Source organism: Aegilops tauschii, chromosome 5 (genome assembly GCF_002575655.3).
Source record: "Aegilops tauschii subsp. strangulata cultivar AL8/78 chromosome 5, Aet v6.0, whole genome shotgun sequence".
In the NCBI taxonomy this organism is placed as follows: Eukaryota; Viridiplantae; Streptophyta; class Magnoliopsida; order Poales; family Poaceae; genus Aegilops; species Aegilops tauschii.
The window spans coordinates 570,452,895-570,479,135 of record NC_053039.3 but is presented as its reverse complement, the minus strand read 5'-3'; the positions used below and the strand labels follow the sequence as shown (position 1 = coordinate 570,479,135).

The 26,241-nt window shown below is 44.5% G+C and overlaps 2 protein-coding genes and 2 pseudogenes across 2 annotated transcripts; 2 read left to right on the top strand and 2 right to left on the bottom strand.

Moving 5' to 3' along the window:
- Positions 1-111: 111 nt before the first annotated feature.
- LOC141022747 (putative disease resistance protein RGA3) lies at positions 112-4,235 on the bottom strand (annotated as a pseudogene).
- A 1,099-nt stretch (positions 4,236-5,334) lies between these two features.
- On the top strand, positions 5,335-7,534 carry LOC141023196 (F-box/FBD/LRR-repeat protein At2g04230-like). The gene is made up of 3 exons (XM_073499539.1): positions 5,335-6,426; positions 6,539-6,685; positions 7,196-7,534. Exons 1-3 carry the CDS (start codon positions 5,335-5,337, stop codon positions 7,532-7,534), a joined length of 1,578 nt encoding a protein of 525 aa, XP_073355640.1.
- Positions 7,535-8,318: 784 nt separating this feature from the next.
- On the bottom strand, positions 8,319-12,064 carry LOC141022746 (putative disease resistance RPP13-like protein 1; annotated as a pseudogene).
- A 1,120-nt stretch (positions 12,065-13,184) lies between these two features.
- LOC141023195 (uncharacterized) lies at positions 13,185-26,079 on the top strand. The gene is made up of 3 exons (XM_073499538.1): positions 13,185-14,276; positions 14,381-14,527; positions 25,741-26,079. The coding sequence occupies exons 1-3, from the start codon at positions 13,185-13,187 to the stop codon at positions 26,077-26,079; spliced, it is 1,578 nt and encodes a 525-aa protein (XP_073355639.1).
- Positions 26,080-26,241: the final 162 nt, after the last annotated feature.

The window sequence follows — 26,241 nt, the reverse complement described above, 5'->3', positions numbered from 1 at the left end:
GTAAGCGAGGTTGACTGCGGCGCTGTAGATAATTGCATCTTGTACTTCATTCAAATTCTTTTGTCGATCTATTTCCCGAATGTGACTTACTTCGGGAAACCTTGTGGTAGGCATTCAAAAGTTGTGTACAACTGACTGGACAGGGTGCAAATTATTTAGATGGCCGGCGGGAGAACGGGGTAGCACGCACTTGATGTTTGGTCCAACCTATATTAAAACAGCCCATATACATATATAGCATTGAGACAGAGATAGACAGGAAGAGTACATGCCCATCCAAGAACATTTCAGAGTCTGCACTCTGCACTTCACATACACAGCATACTGCCATATCCAGAAACTCCGCAATTATTGACCGCATGGGTGGAGCTGGAGCAAATGACTCCATATTCACATACTCAGTTAGATGCTAGTATTGACAGTAGACAAATTAAGAAGGCAATGCCTACTTACCACAAGGTTTTTTGATTTTAAAAGCAGTATTCAAATATATTACCCACTGTAATGTAAAGTTCACACTAATAAGTACTTTTTCCACATATCAAATTCGAGCATATTCTACCTGCTCGTTATTTGTACAATTATTTTTAGCTTGCCCCAGACTCCTGATTATTGACTATATTCCCACCAGACATTGAAGATGCATTTTCGATTCCAATCAGATTTAAGATATTTCCTCGATTCTATCAAGAAGCCAGCGGATGTTCAAGCAATGGTCAACCGTCAGTTTCTTGATCGACATGAGGTTCTCCATATTACTTGGTAAGCTGTCCCACCTGCAGCCCCATAGCCAGAGTGAACGCAGATGAATGAAACCCTCGAGTTCAGGAGCAGGTCCGAGTTGGCTGCATTCCGAGAACTCGAGTTCCTGTAGGTCCTTTGGGCCGCCGCTCTGCTTACCCACCATCCAATTTGGACACCGCGAACCTTTGTAGTACGAGAGACATCTGGATATGGTAAAGCTTGGTTAGTGTGCTTCGTAAAATCACCAAGTTTGATGTTTCTGTCCCGAAGCTAAGATGGCGAAGATGCTTTAACTGACAAACAGATTCGGGGACTGAGAGCATAACTAAAGGCAAATTTATGGCCAGTACCCGCAGTTTCAGCAGACCCTTATATAATCTCAATGACTTCCTCGATTGCTGAACCCCAACCAGCATTATAAATCATGAGAGTCCGCAAATTTTTTAATTCAAGGATCTTTCCGGTCATGAATGTTCCACTATATTGGTAAATATAAAGATGTGGAACATCTCGAGGAACTTCTCCTGTCCAAATTTCTTTTCCCTAGCCGCTGCCTTCTCGATTCAAAAGCAATTACTTCTGGCGACCATCCCTACTAAATCATGCAGCAGATCATGCATTTAAAAGTAGTCCTTGCCATTTTTGTCCTTCCCTCCTTGCTGCAGAAATGAGGTTGACACTAGTTCATAGAAGTATTCTCGACCGATATCTTCCATTTCCTCCCCTTCATTAGTACTTCTTATAATCCCTTGTGCCACCCACAGTTCAACTAATTCATCACACTGCATGTGATGTTTTCCGGGGAAAATACTGCAATAAGCAAAGCATCGCCTAGCATGCTGATCAAGATGTTTGTAGCTCCACCATAGAGCTCCCATGGTCCCGCCGACAAACTTATCTTTCTAGCTATTCTCCAAAACTCAGCATCAGGTCTCATACCTGATAGAGGCGACCCTTTCAACTTTTTTGCAATGTCAGCCCCAACCACATTCAGTCTTCTTCGAACATGATCATCTAGAATTGCTCCTTCAAGTGCATAGTGCATCAACAACTTACAGAAGACATCATCATCCAAGTCAGATATGGGAACACATCTCAGTTTTTTAGCACCCAAAACTAGTAATGCATCTTCAATTCTACTAGTCACCAGAATCTTGCTTCCTACTTCTCTAGCCTTCAGCGGAGAAAATATCTGCCGCAGGTACCCATGCTGCCTCTCATCCCTAATATCGCACAAGACATCATCTAGAACCAAGATAAATCGTTTTCCATGCAATTTCTCCTCCAACTTATCTTGTAGGGTGTTAAGGTTATTGAGTTGAGGGCACGAATTTCCTGTAGCTACCTCAAATATTTCCTTAAAAATGTCACCCACGCTAAAATTCTGAGAAACATGAACCCTCATAACAAGGTCAAAATAGTCGCCCTTTTTTTCTTGCTGGTCCTTCTCATGGGCATAAACTAAATGTGCAAGGGTAGATTTCCCAGACCCGCCAATGCCATGAATACCAATTACAGAATAACATAAACCACTGTTGGTATTTGGCTGATCAGCAACTTCCTGCTCATGAAGCATTTCCGTGTTCTTGTCACGCTCTTTATCTCGCCCGAATACTATTGGCGGAGGGGTCCCCGTAGTGACTGCGCCTTCTGAACTGGCAGGAGCAGCTTGGCTTCAATTGAAATTAATCATGGTTGATAAGTTGAGATGTTCTACAAATTTGAATGCATTGGTTATAATATCATTTATCTTATCTAAGCTTTCTTTCAAATCCTTCTTTCACATACTAGTAGCCCGCGAAACAAAATCAAAGGGTGCAGTGTCAACAAACAATAGGACTTTTATGGGGACTGCAGCAAAAAATAAAGCGTAAACATATAAAAAGGGTCGGAATTTCTAAGTCACCCTTAGCAAGGGTTTGTGTGTAAAACAAGCGTGGCATGGTTTGCTAGAAGAGTGAATTGTGCCACAAATATGCGGAAATCTAATTTTGGAAGGACTTAGCGTGCTCGCTCGTTGTATGGAAAACACCCGTCTCCTTCTTCAAACTCTATTGCCTGCCGCGATGCCAAATCCCGTGTTACATGGCAATGGAAGCATTCTCCCCACAATTGCGCTGATCAGGTATCAAGGGGGTGAGCTTCAGCGTGCCAAGAAGGTGATTAAATTCAGGGGCGGAGGGCTCGCACGGCAAACTACAAAGCTTGGCACATTATTATATTATGAGTTAGGCAGGGTTCTAAAAGGCCGCACGCCCCCGGGGGAGTTCCAGGCGAGTATTCCAGTGTATCTCATTGAAATTGATAACTTACTCAACTCGCGGATGGATTTCTGAGAAGTTGGGGAACTTGTAATACTGATTTGGATGCCCCTTGAAATCTGAAATTTATTTACATTCAAGATTAAAAAGACTTGTGCCTAACCCGATTCTTTTTTGAACTTTATTATGTGAGATTGTTATAGCTATTTATACTAAACTTTAGTACTTATTTGTTCGTATTTTGCCAAATCACGATCATAGATATTATATTGTGGGCAATTCAAATTGTTTATGTAATAAACTTTGTTTTTTCAAACATACATCTTAAAACATATTTAAACCGAACTCAATTAAATACGAGAAAAAAAACCCGCAAAAATACATGTTTACTTGGATTACATGCATGGTGACAGTGCTTTAATGATGTATTTGTATATGTGTATCCTTAAATATCTTGGTATAGATCTGTATAGTGTATGGCATACAAAATATCTTCATAGTGGTGTCTTTATAATTACATATACATAACTAGAAAGATGTACATTGTACAAGATGTTTCAGAGGTAGATTCACTCCAATTTTTATATCATTTGAACGTCTGATCAGCTCTCAGCAAAACAAGACAAATTGGATTATAACGGTGCATAGTAGTAAGTTTTTCGGTGCTCGATCGTCGGTGCTCGGAAGCGAATCTGCAAGCATTGCCGAAAAGGTATCGGTCCGTGAGGTGAGTGCTCACTGCACCCAGCACGTCTTGCATTATCGCGGTACTGCTCTAGATGCTTTACGTGCTACACGCGACGAGTGGGGGACTTGTGGGAAAGTTCGCGAGAGAGAAGTAGATGAGGACTGGTGAAAACTTGTGCTTGACCCAATTCTTTTCTGGATTTTGACATGTGTAATTGTTATATGTATGTATCTTTCTGATTTATGAGTTGATCATCAGAGGGGGCGGTGCGTAGTAATAGGTTTTCCAGTGCTCGATCATCGGTGTTCAGGAGGCGAACCTATGAGAAATGTAGCGAAGACGCCTCGCACTACCGTGGTACTGCCTTAGATGCTCTATGCGTTAGATGTCACGAGTGGGGAACCTGTCGAAAGCGTGCCACAGAGAATAGAGATCAGACACGAGAAAGAAGAAGCGACTGACAATAAATCTTAGGTTCACCCTATCAGCCCAAGGGAGAGCTGCTCAGTGGAGTGTAGCAAGCAAAGATTTAGAATCTGAAAAAAAATCACACTTTTTGCATTTTTCGAGGATCTAGATAGCAATTATTCAGTTGCCTTTGCCCATAAGCATGGATACTAATTAATTTTGTTATTAAAAAGAGGATGAGCATGGAGTATATATGGTCATTACAAGGAGTACAGTGTGTCAAAGAGTTGTTCGTCGTTTGTACTTACATTCAAATTTAAAGAGGTTTGCTCTGTTTTAATTCTCTTCTATGTATTAAATTATATTCTCGATTTACTACGTAATTTTTCATTCATAGTAATTAGTTGAATTTAGGCTGGACCAAAAAATAATATGTGTGTATTTGCACCCTGTTTTGTTTTTTACTTCCAGACTATATGGTTGAGTTTTTCTTTTTAAAACCATTTTCTGTTTACTATAGTTTACAGATTCGACCAGCCCATCTGGCTTCAATCAGCCCATCTGGTTTCAACCAGCCCATTTTACTTCAAGCTTCCGTCCGCTCAATATTTAACATTCTGATACAGCCCACACGGTCAACTTCCGTTGGCCCATATACACCATGCATGCATTCGAGTGATAGACTATGTCGTGATTTTTTTGCCACCTAGCAATTTATATGATTACACTAGCTTACACTGTTTATCTTAGCAATTGTCTACACTTGCCAATATATAGTACAAAGCTGTAGACGAGGTTCGCTAGTTGGCCCTACATGACTCTAACTCATGCAGAAAATAAATATGCAGGTACAGAAAACATCAAGATTATATTTAACATCCTCCAGATTGCACCCGCACGAGTAGATCGGGGGACAATGGGATGCTTCGGAAAAGAAAAATGTAAAACCCCCATCGCCGGGCATGTTGCATTGGTTATGCTGCTGTTTTGTAAAACGGCTTTCAGAACTGGAGCGCATAAGGAGGAGTGGACATGCAAAATCCTTCGTGCTTGCTTACCCAAGAGCCCAAGACTGCATGCACCGGCTGCTATATATCGTCTGCTATTTTCAGATCCACATATTTCTCTGCCCACAAACAACAAAATATTTGTCAGATGTTAGACCTGGCCGCGCGACGGAGGTGGTGGATCAAAGCGCGACTTGCGGCAGCGCCCCGGCCGGAGGGAAATCAGATGCACCGACATGGCTGCGCGGCGGAGCTGGCTTCCCCTGTTCCGTCCAGATCCACGGGCCGCACATTGGAGGTGGGGAGCGGAGCGCCGGAGGAGCCCCGGCCACGGAGCAGGAAGCCGTCCCTCTGGGCCGCATACAAGCGATTGGTTCTGCTTCTAGCTAAGGTTTCAACCGCCCTCCGAATCCCGCCACCGCCGCCGAACAAGCTCAACATCGACGACCCAGACGAGGACAGAATCAGCGCGCTCACCGATGACATCCTCCTCGGAATCCTCGAGCGCCTCGACCTGCGGGACGCGGTCCGCGCAGGCGCAGTCTCCACGCGGTGGCGGCACCTCCCCCACCGGCTCTCACGCCTGCACCTCGACGTCCGCCACTTCGGCGGAGCGACTGATCCGGTCGCGACCATGGAGGCGTTCACGGCCGCGACGTGCAGGCTACTGTCTCCTCCGGCTGAGTGCAAGCGCGCCATCAAGACCCTCCGCCTCGTCTTCTTCCCTGAGTCGGACCCTCACCTGAGATCCATAGGCCGCGCCGTCGAGGACGTTGTCACCCGCGGTGAGACTGAATGTCTTGAGTTTTACATACACTCGACATGTGCGAAAGAAGATGGCGGGGTGCGTACCCAGTCCGCGAAGGAGTTCATGTCCTTCTCCTGTGCCTGCCCAGTTGCGTTCCGGTGGCTCACCGAGCTAATTCTCACACAACTTGTGTTCGGAGACACCGATGTGGCCGACATCATTAGGGCTTGCGATAACCTCAAGAACCTCACCCTTAGATTCTGCACACTGGTAGAGGAGCACTCCACGGTCAAGATCGACACGCCGTGCTCTGGGCTCCAGGGGCTCGTCTTGTTCTGCTTTGTATGCACGCGGGTCGAGCTTGTCTCTGTCCCCAAGCTCAGGCAAGTGTGGTGCGAATCATGGCGCTGGGGGAACCCTCCGGTGAGCTTCGGCTACGTCCCAGAGCTTCGCCATGTGACCTTCAGTTCTCATGCCATGACGTGGCAGGCGCCATTCTCACTGAGCGAGTGTCTGTCAAGTAGTGCCAAGAACCTGTCTATACTCAATCTTAACTTTTGCTGCCAAATGGTTAGCCAATTTCTATTCATTCTGGATGAGTTTCACATGCTTCTAAATATCGTACACTCTTCTTCTCCTTCTCTACTAAATGTTAGATGTCTCTATTGTGTTCTTGCTGCAGATTTGGATTAAGCCGGAACATCCAAAGCACCTCACTGCTATGTTAAAAAACCTGACGTGTGTGGAACTTCCAGCTATCTTTCCTGAGTGTGATCTGAACTGGACCCTATTTTTCCTCGAAGCTGCACCTGCGCTGCAGATTTTCAAAGTATGGTGGTTACTTTACCTTCTTTAAATTTAATCCACATCTTAGCCTGGATGTGACTCCCTTCTAGCATGACATGCTTCCAGAATATTCAACATTAACAACGTATGCCAGGGAATCGATCTGGTTTTCACTTCTCATGAAACTGTGTTAGAAGTAGTGCGTACAGAACGCCACATTATAATTGTATATAACTACGGAGGCAATGCAAGCGGAGGTTTCGTTGCTCCATTTAATTTTGTAGAGGGGACTATGATTGCATAGGAATCCTGGAAGCATATTCATGTGCATCACTTTCATGCAGGATTTAGTTCATGCACATTCTTTCAAAAGCTTTGGAGGGGCCTAAACTTACCTAGATGGTAGTATTGATCTTGTTGCAAAATTTTAAATGGCAAAGATGTTTAACTGCAATTGTTGCTATATATATGCTTTCCTGCATGCATGGGTTGGTTGCGAGTTTAATTGTACCATGTATTGTTTACTTTCTATGTCGATCATCCATGCATGAAGTTGTGCCGAGAACGGTATGCATGTCTCAGAACGGTCGAGGACAGTGCCGAGAAGACCTATGTGGTGTGGGACCCATCCAAGAATTTGAAGCACCTGAACTTGAAGTCGCTGCTGATGTCCGGGTTCGAGGAGGAAGACAAGGTGACAAACTACATAAGGCTAGTCATGGAGCGAGCTGTGGGATTGAAGAGAATCGAGATGTATGGTGTACACCCATGTGAGAAATGCGATGCCACTGACCCGACGAGATCCCAGGTGAATGAAGCTTGCAGGCGCCTGGTCAAGGAGCGACTCACACATGGATCCTCCTCAACCGTGGAGATATTAATAATGTGCTGACGGGTATTGTCAAGGAATGCTACGTCGTCTCATAACGCTCGCTGCTGTTGCAGTGATGATTCTGCATGTGGTGGGCCCAGTAGTTATTTAAATTTCTAGGTACTAATAGCCTGAGAATACTTGATTGATCTGGACCTTGCAGTGTAGCTATATTGTGTCTACTGCGGTGTCTGGATGCATCCTTTTCTTTTCAGTACTTGCCTTTTGTATGCTGATTTGTTCACCTGCTTGGGGCATCGCTCTAATTCTTCACTTCTTAGGAAACCTTGTGGTAATAGACCCCCTTCCGAATTTGTGTAACACTGCTGAAGCAGCTAAGGCAATGTAAGCGAGGTTGACTGCGGCGCTGTAGATAATTGCATCTTGTACTTCATTCAAATTCTTTTGTCGATCTATTTCCAGAATGTGACTTACTTCGGGAAACCTTGTGGTAGGCATTCAAAAGTTGTGTACAACTGACTGGACAGGGTGCAAATTATTTAGATGGCCGGCGGGAGAACGGGGTAGCACGCACTTGATGTTTGGTCCAACCTATATTAAAACAGCCCATATACATACATAGCATTGAGACAGAGATAGACAGGAAGAGTACATGCCCATCCAAGAACATTTCAGAGTCTGCACTTCACATACACAGCATACTGCCATATCCAGAAACTCCATAATTATTGACCGCATGGGTGGAGCTGGAGCAAATGACTCCATATTCACATATTCAGTTAGATGCTAGTATTGACAGTAGACAAATTAAGAAGGCAATGCCTACTTACCACAAGGTTTTTTGATTTTAAAAGCAGTATTCAAATATATTACCCACTGTAATGTAAAGTTCACACTAATAAGTACTTTTTCCACATATCAAATTCGAGCATATTCTACCTGCTCGTTATTTGTACAATTATTTTTAGCTTGCCCCAGACTCCTGATTATTGACTATATTCCCACCAGACATTGAAGATGCATTTTCGATTCCAATCAGATTTAAGATATTTCCTCGATTCTATCAAGAAGCCAGCGGATGTTCAAGCAATGGTCAACCGTCAGTTTCTTGATCGACATGAGGTTCTCCATATTACTTGGTAAGCTGTCCCACCTGCAGCCCCATAGCCAGAGTGAACGCAGATGAATGAAACCCTCGAGTTCAGGAGCAGGTCCGAGTTGGCTGCATTCCGAGAACTCGAGTTCCTGTAGGTCCTTTGGGCCGCCGCTCTGCTTACCCACCATCCAATTTGGACACCGCGAACCTTTGTAGTACGAGAGACATCTGGATATGGTAAAGCTTGGTTAGTGTGCTTCGTAAAATCACCAAGTTTGATGTTTCTGTCCCGAAGCTAAGATGGCGAAGATGCTTTAACTGACAAACAGATTCGGGGACTGAGAGCATAACTAAAGGCAAATTTATGGCCAGTACCCGCAGTTTCAGCAGACCCTTATATAATCTCAATGACTTCCTCGATTGCTGAACCCCAACCAGCATTATAAATCATGAGAGTCCGCAAATTTTTTAATTCAAGGATCTTTCCGGTCATGAATGTTCCACTATATTGGTAAATATAAAGATGTGGAACATCTCGAGGAACTTCTCCTGTCCAAATTTCTTTTCCCTAGCCGCTGCCTTCTCGATTCAAAAGCAATTACTTCTGGCGACCATCCCTATTAAATCATGCAGCAGATCATGCATTTAAAAGTAGTCCTTGCCATTTTTGTCCTTCCCTCCTTGCTGCAGAAATGAGGTTGACACTAGTTCATAGAAGTATTCTCGACCGATATCTTCCATTTCCTCCCCTTCATTAGTACTTCTTATAATCCCTTGTGCCACCCACAGTTCAACTAATTCATCACACTGCATGTGATGTTTTCCGGGGAAAATACTGCAATAAGCAAAGCATCGCCTAGCATGCTGATCAAGATGTTTGTAGCTCCACCATAGAGCTCCCATGGTCCCGCCGACAAACTTATCTTTCTAGCTATTCTCCAAAACTCAGCATCAGGTCTCATACCTGATAGAGGCGACCCTTTCAACTTTTTTGCAATGTCAGCCCCAACCACATTCAGTCTTCTTCGAACATGATCATCTAGAATTGCTCCTTCAAGTGCATAGTGCATCAACAACTTACAGAAGACATCATCATCCAAGTCAGATATGGGAACACATCTCAGTTTTTTAGCACCCAAAACTAGTAATGCATCTTCAATTCTACTAGTCACCAGAATCTTGCTTCCTACTTCTCTAGCCTTCAGCGGAGAAAATATCTGCCGCAGGTACCCATGCTGCCTCTCATCCCTAATATCGCACAAGACATCATCTAGAACCAAGATAAATAGTTTTCCATGCAATTTCTCCTCCAACTTATCTTGTAGGGTGTTAAGGTTATTGAGTTGAGGGCACGAATTTCCTGTAGCTACCTCAAATATTTCCTTAAAAATGTCACCCACGCTAAAATTCTGAGAAACATGAACCCTCATAACAAGGTCAAAATAGTCGCCCTTTTTTTCTTGCTGGTCCTTCTCATGGGCATAAACTAAATGTGCAAGGGTAGATTTCCCAGACCCGCCAATGCCATGAATACCAATTACAGAATAACATAAACCACTGTTGGTATTTGGCTGATCAGCAACTTCCTGCTCATGAAGCATTTCCGTGTTCTTGTCACGCTCTTTATCTCGCCCGAATACTATTGGCGGAGGGGTCCCCGTAGTGACTGCGCCTTCTGAACTGGCAGGAGCAGCTTGGCTTCAATTGAAATTAATCATGGTTGATAAGTTGAGATGTTCTACAAATTTGAATGCATTGGTTATAATATCATTTATCTTATCTAAGCTTTCTTTCAAATCCTTCTTTCACATACTAGTAGCCCGCGAAACAAAATCAAAGGGTGCAGTGTCAACAAACAATAGGACTTTTATGGGGACTGCAGCAAAAAATAAAGCGTAAACATATAAAAAGGGTCGGAATTTCTAAGTCACCCTTAGCAAGGGTTTGTGTGTAAAACAAGCGTGGCATGGTTTGCTAGAAGAGTGAATTGTGCCACAAATATGCGGAAATCTAATTTTGGAAGGACTTAGCGTGCTCGCTCGTTGTATGGAAAACACCCGTCTCCTTCTTCAAACTCTATTGCCTGCCGCGATGCCAAATCCCGTGTTACATGGCAATGGAAGCATTCTCCCCACAATTGCGCTGATCAGGTATCAAGGGGGTGAGCTTCAGCGTGCCAAGAAGGTGATTAAATTCAGGGGCGGAGGGCTCGCACGGCAAACTACAAAGCTTGGCACATTATTATATTATGAGTTAGGCAGGGTTCTAAAAGGCCGCACGCCCCCGGGGGAGTTCCAGGCGAGTATTCCAGTGTATCTCATTGAAATTGATAACTTACTCAACTCGCGGATGGATTTCTGAGAAGTTGGGGAACTTGTAATACTGATTTGGATGCCCCTTGAAATCTGAAATTTATTTACATTCAAGATTAAAAAGACTTGTGCCTAACCCGATTCTTTTTTGAACTTTATTATGTGAGATTGTTATAGCTATTTATACTAAACTTTAGTACTTATTTGTTCGTATTTTGCCAAATCACGATCATAGATATTATATTGTGGGCAATTCAAATTGTTTATGTAATAAACTTTGTTTTTTCAAACATACATCTTAAAACATATTTAAACCGAACTCAATTAAATACGAGAAAAAACCCCGCAAAAATACATGTTTACTTGGATTACATGCATGGTGACAGTGCTTTAATGATGTATTTGTATATGTGTATCCTTAAATATCTTGGTATAGATCTGTATAGTGTATGGCATACAAAATATCTTCATAGTGGTGTCTTTATAATTACATATACATAACTAGAAAGATGTACATTGTACAAGATGTTTCAGAGGTAGATTCACTCCAATTTTTATATCATTTGAACGTCTGATCAGCTCTCAGCAAAACAAGACAAATTGGATTATAACGGTGCATAGTAGTAAGTTTTTCGGTGCTCGATCGTCGGTGCTCGGAAGCGAATCTGCAAGCATTGCCGAAAAGGTATCGGTCCGTGAGGTGAGTGCTCACTGCACCCAGCACGTCTTGCATTATCGCGGTACTGCTCTAGATGCTTTACGTGCTACACGCGACGAGTGGGGGACTTGTGGGAAAGTTCGCGAGAGAGAAGTAGATGAGGACTGGTGAAAACTTGTGCTTGACCCAATTCTTTTCTGGATTTTGACATGTGTAATTGTTATATGTATGTATCTTTCTGATTTATGAGTTGATCATCAGAGGGGGCGGTGCGTAGTAATAGGTTTTCCAGTGCTCGATCATCGGTGTTCAGGAGGCGAACCTATGAGAAATGTAGCGAAGACGCCTCGCACTACCGTGGTACTGCCTTAGATGCTCTATGCGTTAGACGTCACGAGTGGGGAACCTGTCGAAAGCGTGCCACAGAGAATAGAGATCAGACACGAGAAAGAAGAAGCGACTGACAATAAATCTTAGGTTCACCCTATCAGCCCAAGGGAGAGCTGCTCAGTGGAGTGTAGCAAGCAAAGATTTAGAATCTGAAAAAAAATCACACTTTTTGCATTTTTCGAGGATCTAGATAGCAATTATTCAGTTGCCTTTGCCCATAAGCATGGATACTAATTAATTTTGTTATTAAAAAGAGGATGAGCATGGAGTATATATGGTCATTACAAGGAGTACAGTGTGTCAAAGAGTTGTTCGTCGTTTGTACTTACATTCAAATTTAAAGAGGTTTGCTCTGTTTTAATTCTCTTCTATGTATTAAATTATATTCTCGATTTACTACGTAATTTTTCATTCATAGTAATTAGTTGAATTTAGGCTGGACCAAAAAATAATATGTGTGTATTTGCAACCTGTTTTGTTTTTTACTTCCAGACTATATGGTTGAGTTTTTCTTTTTAAAACCATTTTCTGTTTACTATAGTTTACAGATTCGACCAGCCCATCTGGCTTCAATCAGCCCATCTGGTTTCAACCAGCCCATTTTACTTCAAGCTTCCGTCCGCTCAATATTTAACATTCTGATACAGCCCACACGGTCAACTTCCGTTGGCCCATATACACCATGCATGCATTCGAGTGATAGACTATGTCGTGATTTTTTTGCCACCTAGCAATTTATATGATTACACTAGCTTACACTGTTTATCTTAGCAATTGTCTACACTTGCCAATATATAGTACAAAGCTGTAGACGAGGTTCGCTAGTTGGCCCTACATGACTCTAACTCATGCAGAAAATAAATATGCAGGTACAGAAAACATCAAGATTATATTTAACATCCTCCAGATTGCACCCGCACGAGTAGATCGGGGGACAATGGGATGCTTCGGAAAAGAAAAATGTAAAACCCCCATCGCCGGGCATGTTGCATTGGTTATGCTGCTGTTTTGTAAAACGGCTTTCAGAACTGGAGCGCATAAGGAGGAGTGGACATGCAAAATCCTTCGTGCTTGCTTACCCAAGAGCCCAAGACTGCATGCACCGGCTGCTATATATTGTCTGCTATTTTCAGATCCACATATTTCTCTGCCCACAAACAACAAAATATTTGTCAGATGTTAGACCTGGCCGCGCGACGGAGGTGGTGGATCAAAGCGCGACTTGCGGCAGCGCCCCGGCCGGAGGGAAATCAGATGCACCGACATGGCTGCGCGGCGGAGCTGGCTTCCCCTGTTCCGTCCAGATCCACGGGCCGCACATTGGAGGTGGGGAGCGGAGCGCCGGAGGAGCCCCGGCCACGGAGCAGGAAGCCGTCCCTCCGGGCCGCATACAAGCGATTGGTTCTGCTTCTAGCTAAGGTTTCAACCGCCCTCCGAATCCCGCCACCGCCGCCGAACAAGCTCAACATCGACGACCCAGACGAGGACAGAATCAGCGCGCTCACCGACGACATCCTCCTCGGAATCCTCGAGCGCCTCGACCTGCGGGACGCGGTCCGCGCAGGCGCAGTCTCCACGCGGTGGCGGCACCTCCCCCACCGGCTCTCACGCCTGCACCTCGACGTCCGCCACTTCGGCGGAGCGATTGATCCGGTCGCGACCATGGAGGCGTTCACGGCCGCGACGTGCAGGCTACTGTCTCCTCCGGCTGAGTGCAAGCGCGCCATCAAGACCCTCCGCCTCGTCTTCTTCCCTGAGTCGGACCCTCACCTGAGATCCATAGGCCGCGCCGTCGAGGACGTTGTCACCCGTGGTGAGACTGAATGTCTTGAGTTTTACCTACGCTCGACATGCGCGAAAGAAGCTAGCGGGGTGTGTACCCAGTTCGCGAAGGAGTTCATGTCCTTCTCCCGTGCCTGCCCAGTTGCGTTCCGGTGGCTCACCGTGCTAACTCTCACGCAACTCGTGTTCGGAGATACCGACGTGGCCGAAATCATTAGGGCTTGCGACAAGCTCAGGCACCTCACCCTTAGATTCTGCATGCTGGTTGAGGAGCACTCCACGGTCAAGATCGACACGCCGGGCTCTGGGCTCCAGGTGCTCGACTTGTTCTGCTTTGTATGCACGCGGGTCGAGCTTGTCTCTGTCCCCAAGCTCAGGCAATTGTTGTGCGAATCATGGCGCTGGGGGAACCCTCCGGTGAATTTCGGCTACGTCCCAGAGCTTCGCCATGTGACCTTCAGTTCTCATGCCATGACGTGGCAGGCGCCATTCTCACTGAGCGAGTGTCTGTCAAGTAGTGCCAAGAACCTGTCTATACTCAATCTTAACTTTTCTTGCCAAATGGTTAGTCAATTTCTATTCATTCTGGATGAGTTTCCCATGCTTCTAAATATTGTGCATTCTTCTTCTCTGCTAAATGTTAGCTGTCTATTGTGTTCTTGCTGCAGATTTGGATTAAGCCGGAACATCCAAAGCACCTCACTGCTATGTTCAGAAACCTGACGGATGTGGAGTTTTTCGCTATCTTTCCTGAGTGTGATTTGAGCTGGACCCTGTTTATCCTTGAAGCTGCACCTGCCCTACAGACTTTCAAGGTATGGTGGTTACTTTACCTTCTTTAAATTTAATCCACATCTTAGCCTGGATATATATAACTCACTTCTAGTATGACATGCTTCCGGAATATTCAACATTAACAAGATATGCCAGGAAATTGATCTGATTTTCAATTACTCATCAAACTCTGTTACAAGTAGGTAATTATATTTAGCTAGGGAACACATGGATTGCATATGCATGATGGTGCAATGCAAGCGGAGGTTTCGTTGCTCCACTGAATTTTGTAGAGGGGACAATGATTTCATAGGAATCCTGGAAGCATATTCATGTCACTGGTAGAAAAAGAGGCTTCCATACGCCCCCATTAGTCCCCAAAACATTCGAACTGCGACAAAAGGGGTCTTTAGTCGCGGTTCGGGAGGAGACCCGCGACCAACTATCTGGGCCCAGCGCGCTCGGTCGACAGCTGGCGGACGGGAGGGGCTTTAGTCCCGGTTGGCCTGGCCAACCGGGACTAAAGGTCCCCGAAGGCCTTTAGTCGTGGTTGGCCAGGCCAACCGGGACTAAAGGTCCATCCAGCTGGCGGACGGGGGGGGGGGGGGGGGGGCTTTAGGCCAACCGGGACTAAAGGCCCATCCCTATATATAGGACTCAGCTCACTTCACTTCACTCAGCTCACTTCACAATTTTCAGAAGGGGGTGGTGGGTTTGCTTTTGGTTCCTCCTATGCACACAAGGTGTTCGATGAAATGCCCGAGAGCCTGAAACAAACATGATATGAAGTGTCCGAGCCCCACTTGAGCTTTCTCATTTATTTTTCCTCCGCGATCGCGGTTAGCAACTTGAACCTTTCATGTGTCATTGATAAAATATGCATGTGTGTAGTTCATTGTTTAATTTGTATTATTTCTAGCTAGTTAGTTTAACAAATGCATGATGGTTAATTATATACTTTATATAATAATAATGCAGATGAATCGGCAATGGATGTACGGTCCCCGACTCTCCGGCGAGTTCACTACGGGTTTGAAAGATTTCCTCGTAGTGGCAAATGCGAACAAGCAGCAAGGTTTTATTATCTGTCCATGTGCTGTCTGTAAGAATCAGAAGGGTTACTCCTCCTCAAGAGACGTTCACATGCACCTGCTTCGGCACGGTTTCATGCCAAGCTATAATTGTTGGACCAAGCATGGAGAAAGAGGGGTTAGAATGGAAGAAGATGAAGAAGGGGATGATATCGATGACAACTATCATGATCATTTCGGTGATACTTTCATGGAGGATGATGCTGAAGGTGGGGAAGGGTTAGGTGAAGGTGAAGAAGAGGCACATGATGAGCCCGCTGATGATCTTGGTCGGACCATTGCTGATGCACGGAGACGCTGCGAAACTGACAAGGAGAGGGAGAATTTGGATCGCATGTTAGAGGATCACAAAAAGTCGTTGTATCCAGGATGCGATAATAGTCTGAAAAAGCTGGGCTGCACACTGGATTTGCTAAAATGGAAGGCACAGGAAGGTGTAGGTGACTCATCATTTGAAAATTTGCTGAAAATGTTGAAGAATATGTTTCCGAAGAATAACGAGTTGCCCGCCAGTACGTACGAAGCAAAGAAGGTTGTCTGCCCTCTAGGTTTAGAGGTTCTGAAGATACATGCATGCATTAACGACTGCATCCTCTACCGCGGTGAATACGAGAATTTGAATGAATGCCCTGTATGCACTGCATTGCGTTATAAGATCAGAGGCGATGACCCTGGTGACGATGTTGAGGGCGAGAAACCCAGGAAGAGGGTTCCCGCCAAGGTGATGTGGTATGCTCCTATAATACCACGGTTGAAACGTCTGTTCATGAACAAAAGGCATGCCAAGTCGTTGCGATGGCACAAAGAGGACCGTAAGTCCGACGGGGAGTTGAGACACCCCGCTGATGGAACGCAATGGAGAAAGATCGACAGAGTGTTCAAAGATTTTGCAGCTGACGCAAGGAACATAAGATTTGGTCTAAGTACTGATGGCATGAATCCTTTTGGCGAGCAGAGCTCCAGCCATAGCACCTGGCCCGTGACTCTATGCATCTACAACCTTCCTCCTTGGTTGTGCATGAAGCGGAAGTTCATTATGATGCCAATTCTCATCCAAGGCCCTAAGCAACCCGGCAACGACATCGATGTGTACCTAAGGCCATTAGTTGAAGAACTTTTACAGTTGTGGGCCAGACCTGGTGTACGTGTCTGGGATGAGCACAAAGGAGAGGAATTTGACCTACGAGCGTTGCTTTTTGTAACCATCAACGATTGGCCTGCTCTCAGTAACCTTTCGGGACAGACAAATAAGGGATACAATGCATGCACGCACTGCTTACATGAGACTGAAAGTGTACGTTTGGTTAATTGTAAGAAGAACGTGTACCTGGGTCATCGTCGATTTCTTCCCCGAAATCATAACGTAAGAAAGAAAGGCAAGCATTTCAACGGCAAGGCAGATCACCGACCGAAGCCTGCGGAACGTACTGGTGCTGAGATATTTGATATGGTCAAGGATTTGAAAGTCATCTTTGGAAAGGGTCCTGGCGGACAATCAGTTCCGCGGGGAGTTGACGGGCACGCACCCATGTGGAAGAAGAAATCTATATTTTGGGAGCTAGAATATTGGAAAGTCCTAGATGTCCGCTCTGCAATCGACGTGATGCATGTTACGAAGAATATTTGCGTGAACCTGCTAAGCTTCTTGGGCGTGTATGGGAAGACAAATGATACAAAGGAAGCACGGCAGGACCAGCAACTTTTGAAAGACCCAGATGACCGGCATCCGGAATGGTTTCAAGGTCGTGCCAGCTACGCTCTTACCAAAGAAGAGAAGGTCATTTTTTTTGAATGCCTGAGCAGTATCAAGGTCCCGTCTGGCTTCTCGTCGAATATAAAGGGAATAATAAACATGGCGGAGAAAAAGTTCCAAAACCTGAAGTCTCACGACTGCCACGTGATTATGACGCAATTGCTTCCGATTGCTTTGAGGGGGCTCCTACCGAAAAATGTTCGAGTAGCCATTGTGAAGCTATGTGCATTCCTCAATGCAATCTCTCAGAAGGTAATCAATCCAGAAGATCTACCACGGTTACAGAACGATGTGGTCCAATGCCTTGTCAGTTTCGAGTTGGTGTTCCCACCATCCTTCTTCGATATTATGACACACCTCCTGCTCCACCTAGTCGAAGAGATTTCCATTCTCGGTCCTGTATTTCTACACAATATGTTCCCCTTTGAGAGGTTCATGGGAGTATTAAAGAAATATGTTCGTAACCGTGCTAGGCCAGAAGGAAGCATCGTCAAGGGCTATGGAAATGAGGAGGTAATTGAGTTCTGTATTGACTATGTTCCTGACCTTAAGCCGATTGGTATTCCTCAATCGCGGCACGAGGGGAGACTAAGTGGAAAAGGCAAGATCGGAAGGGAATCCACGATATGTATGGACGGTCATTCTATGACTGAAGCACACCACACAGTTCTGCAAAATTCCAGCTTGGTGGCTCCGTACTTCGAGCAACACAAGAATATTTTACGCTCGGACAACCCGGGGAAGCCTGAATCCTGGATTAGAAAGGCCCACATGGAGACTTTCGGCAGTTGGTTGCGAAAACATTTAATGAATGACAATGATGTTGGAGATCAGCTGTACATGTTGGCCAAGAAACCATCTTCGACTATAACGACTTTCCAAGGGTACGAGATAAATGGGAATACATTTTACACCATCGCCCAAGATAAAAAGAGCACCAACCAAAACAGTGGTGTCCGCTTTGATGCAGCAACCGAGAATGGGCAAAACGTCACATATTACGGTTACATAGAGGAGATATGGGAACTTGACTATGGACCCTCCTTTAAGGTCCCTTTGTTCCGGTGCAAATGGTTCAAGCTAACAGGAGGTGGGGTAAAGGTGGACGAGCAATACGGAATGACAATGGTGGATTTCAACAATCTTGGTTACCTTGACGAACCATTCGTCCTTGCCAAAGATGTCGCTCAGGTTTTTTACTTGAAGGACATGAGTAGCAAACCGAGGAAATGGAAAGATAAGAAAACGATCAGTACATCATGCGATGATCCAAAGCGGCACATTGTTCTTTCAGGGAAAAGAAACATCGTGGGAGTGGAGGACAAGACAGACATGTCAGAAGATTATAATATGTTTGGTGAAATTCCGCCCTTCAAAGTGAACACTGACCCAAGCATTAAGTTAAATGATGAGGATGCTCCATGGATACGGCACAATCGTAAGCAAGCAGGGACACAAGGGAAGAATTGATGTGTAATAATTTATTGTACCAAACTTTGTATTTGGTCGATGAACTGAATGATGTATCAAACCTTTTGTCAAACCTTCAAGGGATTTTAAAATGAATTAGTTTTATTTTTCTGATTTTTTTGATATATAATTGTATTTTTAAGATTTTAAAATGAATTAGTTTTATTTTTCTGATTTTTTGATATATTATTTGTATTTTTAAGAATTTAAAATGAATTAGTTTTATTTTCTGATTTTTTTGATATATAATTGTATTTTTAAGATTTTAAAATGAATTAGAAACAAAATAATATAAACTTTAATAAAATATATAAGTACAAACAAAATAAAATAAATTTTAATAACATAAATAAATAAGTAATTAGAAACTTTAATAGCAAAAATAATTATCATAAAGTAAAATAAATAAGTAATTAGAAACAAAATAAAATAAAATAAATAAGTTTATTGTTGTAAGTAGAAACAAAACAAAATAAATAAAGCAAAAAAGAAAACAAAAAACAGGCAAAAAATAAAAAATATGCCACCTACTGGGCCACCACGGCCTGAATACGACTAGAAACCCATTAATGGGCCAGGATTCAGGCCCGCAGAAGGCCCAGTAGGCCCACAGGCACATAGTGACAGAATAGGCCCGTAAGCCTGCATTTGAGAGGAGCTCGAAGTGGTGAGCGCAGCCGCGCTTATAAACCACTGTCGAAGCCTCTCGGCTAGCGAGGTGGGACTAAACATCTCACCGCACCGCGCCAGTTCCAGCACAGACCCTTTAGTCCCGGTTGGGGAGGCGGACCGCGACTAAAGGGTACCCTTTAGTCGCGGTTGTTGTCCCCAACCGCGACTAAAGGGTCTTTCTGCGCGGGAACGAAAGCGGCGCCAAAACCCTTTAGTGGCCAGCCGCGACTAAAGGGTACCTTTAGTCGCGGTCCGCCTCCCCAACCGCGACTAAAGGTGCGTCTATAAATACTGCACTTAGCAGTTTCGCCACTTCCCATTCGCCTCTCTCTCGACGCCGAAGCGCTGCCCCGACGCCGATCGACGCTGACGCCGACGCCGAAGCCCTGCGCGCCGCCGCCCCCGTCCCCAGTGAGCGCCGCCTCCGCCCGTACCCTGCCCTTGCCCGCCGCCCGCCGCCCGTCGCCCGCCGCCCGACGCCCTGCCGCCCGCCGCCCGACGCCCTGCCGCCCGCCGCCCGCTGGCCCTGCCTGCCGTCCTCCGCGCGCCGGCAGAAGAAGAAGAAGGAAGAAGAAAAAGGAAGAAGAAGAAGAAAGAAAAAGGAAAAAGGAAGAAGAAGAAAGAAGGAAGAAGAAAACAAAAGAAAAACAGAAGAAAAACAAGAAAAAGGAAGAAAAAAGGAAAAAGGAAGAAAAAAAAGAAAACAAAAGAAAAAGGAAGAAAACAACAGAAGAAAAACAAAGGAAGAAGAAAAAAAGAAAGAAGAAAAAAAAGGAAAACACAAGAAAAACAAACAGAAGAAAAAAACAAAAGAAAACAAAAAAAAGAAGAAAAACAAAGGAAGAAGAAAAAAACAAAAGAAAACAAAAAAACAAACAGAAGAAAAAAACAAAAAAAAGGAAAACACAAGAAAAAAGAAAAAGGAAAAAGAAAGAAAAAAAAACAAAAGAAAACACAAGAAAAACAAATAGAAGAAAAAAACAAAGGAAGAAGAAAAAAAGAAAGAAGAAAAAAAAAGGAAGAAGAAAAAAAGAAAGAAGAAAGAAAGAAGAAAAAGGAAGAAGAAAAAAAGAAAGAAGAAAAACAAAGGAGGAAGAAAAAAAGAAGAAGAAAAACAAAGGAAGAAGAAAAAAAGAAAGAAGAAAAAAAAAGGAAGAAGAAAAAAAGAAAGAAGAAAGAAAGAAGAAAAAGGAAGAAGAAAAAAAGAAAGAAGAAAGAAAGAAGAAAGAAAAAGGAAGAAGAAAAAACAAGAAAGAAAAAGGAAGAAGAAAAACAAAGGAAGAAGAAAAAAAGAAAGAAGAAAAAGGAAGAAGAAAAAAAGAAAGAAGAAAGAAAGAAGAAAGAAAAAGGAAGAAGAAAAAAATGAAAACCAAAAGAAAGAAGAAAGAAAAAGGAAGAAGAAAAAAAGAAGAAGAAAGGAAGAAGAAAGGAAGAAGAAGAAAGAAAGAAAAAAGAAAAAGGAAGAAGAAGAAAGAAAGAAGAAAGGAAGAAGAAGAAAGGAAGAAGAAGAAAGAAAGAAGAAGAAAGGAAGAAGAAGAAAGAAAGAAGAAGAAAGGAAAAAGGAAGAAGAAGAAAGGAAGAAGAAGAAAGAGGAAGAAGAAAGGAAGAAGAAGAAAGAAAGAAGAAAGAGGAAGAAGAAAGGAAGAAGAAGAAAAAAAGAATTTTTACTTAAAGAATCTTATTTTTTAATTCCTCCTCCTCTATGTCCCCTTAATCTTATTTTTTAATTCCTTTATACTTAAAGAATTTTTACTACATGCAGGAGTGACATATGGCGGACGATAGAACCGAGCCGCTTAGGGATCCGGAGGCTGAACGTTATTTAATGGGCATCATCAACAACGAGATTCCTTATGTGCCGGGCTCAGAATATGAGCAACAAGAGGATGTAGTCTCTTCTTTTCTGAACCTTGACGGTGGAACAGAGATTGTCGATGATCAAGAAGGTGAAGGAACGGACATTGTCGACGGAGGTCAACCGTCAACAACCGACGATCTCGAATTGCAAGTAGCAACCACCTCCGGCGAGGTATATATATACATTGAGCCTCTCGTGATACAAACTTACTGAAATGTGAATACATATGTATTAACGCGCGCGACTCTCTTTCTTTTTTTAGCCCTCCGGATCGAGTACGACAAAGCGTGGCAAATCCAAGGCGATGAAAACAGGAGAAACATATGCCATTGAGTTTGTCAGTGAAACCGGCAAGCCCCTACAGCACACCTCAAAGTTTATCAACCAATGCGGAGTCGTTGTTAGAGACAACGTCCCGATCACCGTCCAGGAATGGAAGGAGTCAAAGAAGGCACGTCTTGGTTTCAGTTTTGTCGACAAGAGAACGAAAAAGGATTGCTGGAGAAAGCTTATGGAACATTTCATTCTACCTCCGGAATACAACAAAGTCGATGAATTCGGTAACGAGGTTCCGGGTGGACGTCAGAGGAGGAGGCTAGTTAAAGAGTTCGCTCTTCAGAAGATGGGCGAAGCATTCCGGAACTTCAAGAAAAATTTAACCCGTAACTATGTCAACAAGGGCAAGACTCCGGATTTCAATGGACAACATGAGAAACTGAAAGATGATTGGCCAGAATTTGTGAGGCAAAAGCAATCGGAGCATTTCAAGGAAATATCGAAAAAAATAAGGATAATGCGAGTAAGAAAAAGTTCCATCATATTATGGGGCCAGGAGGATACCGCCTTTCGGAGCCTAGGTGGCAGAAGATGGAGGAGGACCTGAGGGTGCGAGGAATCCCTCTAGGTACAGAGGGATGGGACCCAAGGGCCAAAAGCTGGTGGTACGGGCATGGGGGATCGCTAGACCCGGAGACAGGGGTGTGTGTTCACCGGCAGAGACAGTTTGCTCCCACCCAAGCCCTTATTGACACAATGACCCAAGCTCAAGAGGGCTTGATCAAGTTCAACAGAGAGAAAGACGCACTGACAACAGCCCTCGGGAATGATGAACACGGAGGACGTGTACGAGGCAAAGGCAAAGTTCCGTGGAAAGTAGGGTTTTCCCAGGACAATGACCCGTACTGTTACAGAAGCCGTAAGAGAAAGACGGACCGGGATGCAGATCTTATGACGAAGTTTGCATTGGAACTCCATGAGTTGAAGCAGACCGTGCATGAACTAGTGAAAGAAAAATCGGCTGCAGGGCCGCATGAAGATCATGAAGCGGATCGCGGAAGCCAGCAGCGGAGAAGCAGCGTGGCTTCCACGGATGCCCCGCCTGGTGCTAGTGCACCGATGATCGAGATTCGTGCACCGGAGCCTCACTACCCCGTGGATGATGTAAAGGAGATGAAAGAATGTGATCTGCATTATCCCGTGGGGAACGTTTCCACGAAGGTAGCTAGCGGCAGTGCTTTACCCTGTACACCTGGAGCACTCCACCACAACAACCCCATTGCATATGGCTATGCTCGTGTCACGGTGGAAGACATAGTCCAAGGGTTTGAGGACCTGGAGATTGACAAACCTACACCCGAAGGGGAGAGAAGACTTGGAGATGTCAAGCGCCAGTTCATTCTATGGAAAAAGAAGTACATAGTGTTTCCAGGCGAGGCGCCAAGGCTAGCAAGTCCACCCCCCTCCGATGGTGGTGGTGGTGGTGGTGGCGGTGGTGGCGGTGGTGGTGGTCGTGGTGGTTCACCTACACCTCCTTCACGCCATTCGACGCCGTCCCCCGATCCACAACCTCCGGCGGGTACGACGCCCCCCAATCCTCCTCCGGCGGGTACGACGCCCCCCAATCCACCTCCGGCGAAGAAGCAGAAGCAGGCGGACAACAAGGAAACCCGCTCTTGGACTATTAACCCGGACCCTTATGTACCTAAGACCACAAGGGTACCGGAGCCATCACTGAAGCCTCTCCTCCCAAGGCCTGGGGAACTTAGTGAAGCTGAAACCAAATTGGCCGCGTCTGCTGATTATGAGAAATGGAAGGCGGATATGAAGGCGAAAAAAGAGCCTGAGCCCAAGCAAGTATTCACTGAGAAGCAAAAGAAGTGGGCTAAGGATTTTTTGACGACACCGTCCCAAGCCGAGCTGAATATGCCTGACGACTATGGACATGAACTTCGTAGGCAAGCAAAAATATTGAAGGAGGAGAAAGAAGAAAGTAAAAAAAGCGGGAAACAAGTTGACCAGCTCGGGATGCAGAAGAAACAATCGATCCCCCCGCTCATAGTGAAAGCCGGTCCGGAAGAGGGCCCCGAGATCATAGCAGCTGCGGCAGCACTTGAATTGACTGTAGCGAGTGCCATGAAACAAGCGTCCAAGATGGGTTTGACTCTTCGTGCCTTCTTAGGCCTTGAGGATGCGCCAGTATGTGAGATAGCATTACAATATGTGCGGAATGGGCCTCTCGTCGAGCCTGCGCGGGAAAAGTGTCTACCACCACAAATGCGAAATCTGCTACGTTGGTACAAGCAATTCATAACATGGGCCGACAAAGAATATATTTATGCGGATGTTACAGATGAGCATCACACCAAACGGTACTCTGTAGAAATTCATATGAGTGAATTGTTCCAGCTGTTCAATCTGCGCGACCTCGACAAATCTATGCTGAGTTGCTACGTTCTGTAAGTGATTTATTTCTACCTCATCTCGTTCTTCATTGCCTGCGCTATATATATATATTGTCCTAACTATATTGTTGCGTACGCTATTATGCAGATTGAAGATTTGGGAATGCAAAATAAGAAACATCCATGATGTTGGGTTCATTGACCCACATATCGTTAATGGACATGTGTTACAACATCACCCCGAAGACGTGGAGAAAGACTTGTACAAGTTTCTTAGAAAGCATCAACTCAAAAGTCATATTCTATTTCCTTACCATCTTGGGTGAGTGTTTCTCTCTTGTGCCCATTCTCTTTTGTTTACTCCATGCATGGTATGTCTAATCGATGAGTTATGCATGACTGTGCATGTAACGTGTCCGCAGGTTCCATTGGATTCTGCTAAATATTGAACTTCACACCTCCAGAGTTCTAATCATGGACTCTATGGATTCGGATCCAAAGCATTGGGCCGACATGAGAAAAATGCTGCAAAAGTAATTATTTTCAATCATTTGAGCTCTATATCGATCGGTCTCTTTCGTTCATTTCCTAATATCAAGTAACTAATAACTCCCTTGTTCATTTAATTTTCTTTGCCCTGTAGGGTTTGGAGACGGTTCTCAGAAGAAATTGTCGGTGAATTCAAACATGAGCTAGATTTCAGAAGGTTAGTTAATGTGGATAAGCAGCCACCGGGGACCAATCTATGTGGATACTATGTTTGTGAGAACATCCGGAGACATACCTCTGAGCGGAAGGCATCAGATAGCGTGCGGAACGCGACGGATAACTTGCGGAGGAGGCTTAGTCCAGAAGCTTGCTTCCGACCAATTCAAGAAGAATTAGCAGGATTTTTCATGAGGGAAGTCATCAATCCTAAAGGAGAACACTATACCGAGGACGAAGAAATTTATATGCATACCCGAGATTGAAACTTGTACGAAGTTGTATATGGTCATCCATCCTAATTGTGTATGGAAACTTGTTCGAAGTTGTATATGGTCACCCGAGATTGAATATATATTATATATTCCTCTTGAATTCTTCTTGTTTGAAATTTCATATGCATGTATATAGTAGCGTAGAATATGTGTACTGAAACTTTATCAAAATTAAAATAAAACACAAAATAAAATATAAAAGAAATAAAACACTCCAAACTAAAAAGAAACCAGGTTTAGGGGGGCTAAAACCCTAAACCTGCGGAGGAGCCCTTTAGTCCCGGTTGGCCACGAGAACCGGGACTAAAGGTCCTCCGCCCCGACGGACCACGGGCGCCCACGTGGACGGGCTTTAGTCCCGGTCAGCCACAAGAACCAGGACTAAAGCCTTTAGTCGCGGTCCGTAAGAGGCGCGACTAAGGGGGGGGGGGGTCTTTAGTCGCGCATATTTAGTCCCGGTTGCACAGCCGGGACTAAAGGCTGTTGCGAACCGGGACTAAAGGGCTTTTTTCTACCAGTGTGTGTGTTACTTTTATGCAGGATTTAGTTCAAGCACATTCTTTCAAAAGTTTTGTAGGGGCCTAAACTTACCTAAATGGTAGTATTGCTATTGTTGCAAAATTTTAAATGGCAAAGGTGTTTAACTGCAATTCTTGCTATATATATGGTTTCCTGCATGCATGGGTTGGTTGCGAGTTTAATTGTACCATGTATTGTTTACTTTCTATGTCGATCATCCATGCATGAAGTTGTCTCGAGAACGGTATGCTTGTCTCGGAGCGGTCGAGGACAGTGCCGAGAAGACCAATGTGGTGTGGGACCCATCCAAGAATTTGAAGCACCTGAACTTGAAGTCGCTGCTGATGTCCGGGTTCGAGGAGGAAGACAAGGTGACAAACTACATAAGGCTAGTCATGGAGCGAGCTGTGGGATTGAAGAGAATCGAGATGTATGGTGTACACCCATGTGAGAAATGCGATGCCACTGACCCGACGAGATCCCAGGTGAATGAAGCTTGCAGGCGCCTGGTCAAGGAGCGACTCACACATGGATCCTCCTCAACCGTGGAGATATTAATAATGTGCTGACGGGTATTGTCAAGGAATGCTACGTCGTCTCATAACGCTCGCTGCTGTTGTAGTGATGATTCTGCATGTGGTGGGCCCAGTAGTTATTTAAATTTCTAGGTACTAATAGCCTGAGAATACTTGATTGATCTGGACCTTGCAGTGTAGCTATATTGTGTGTAC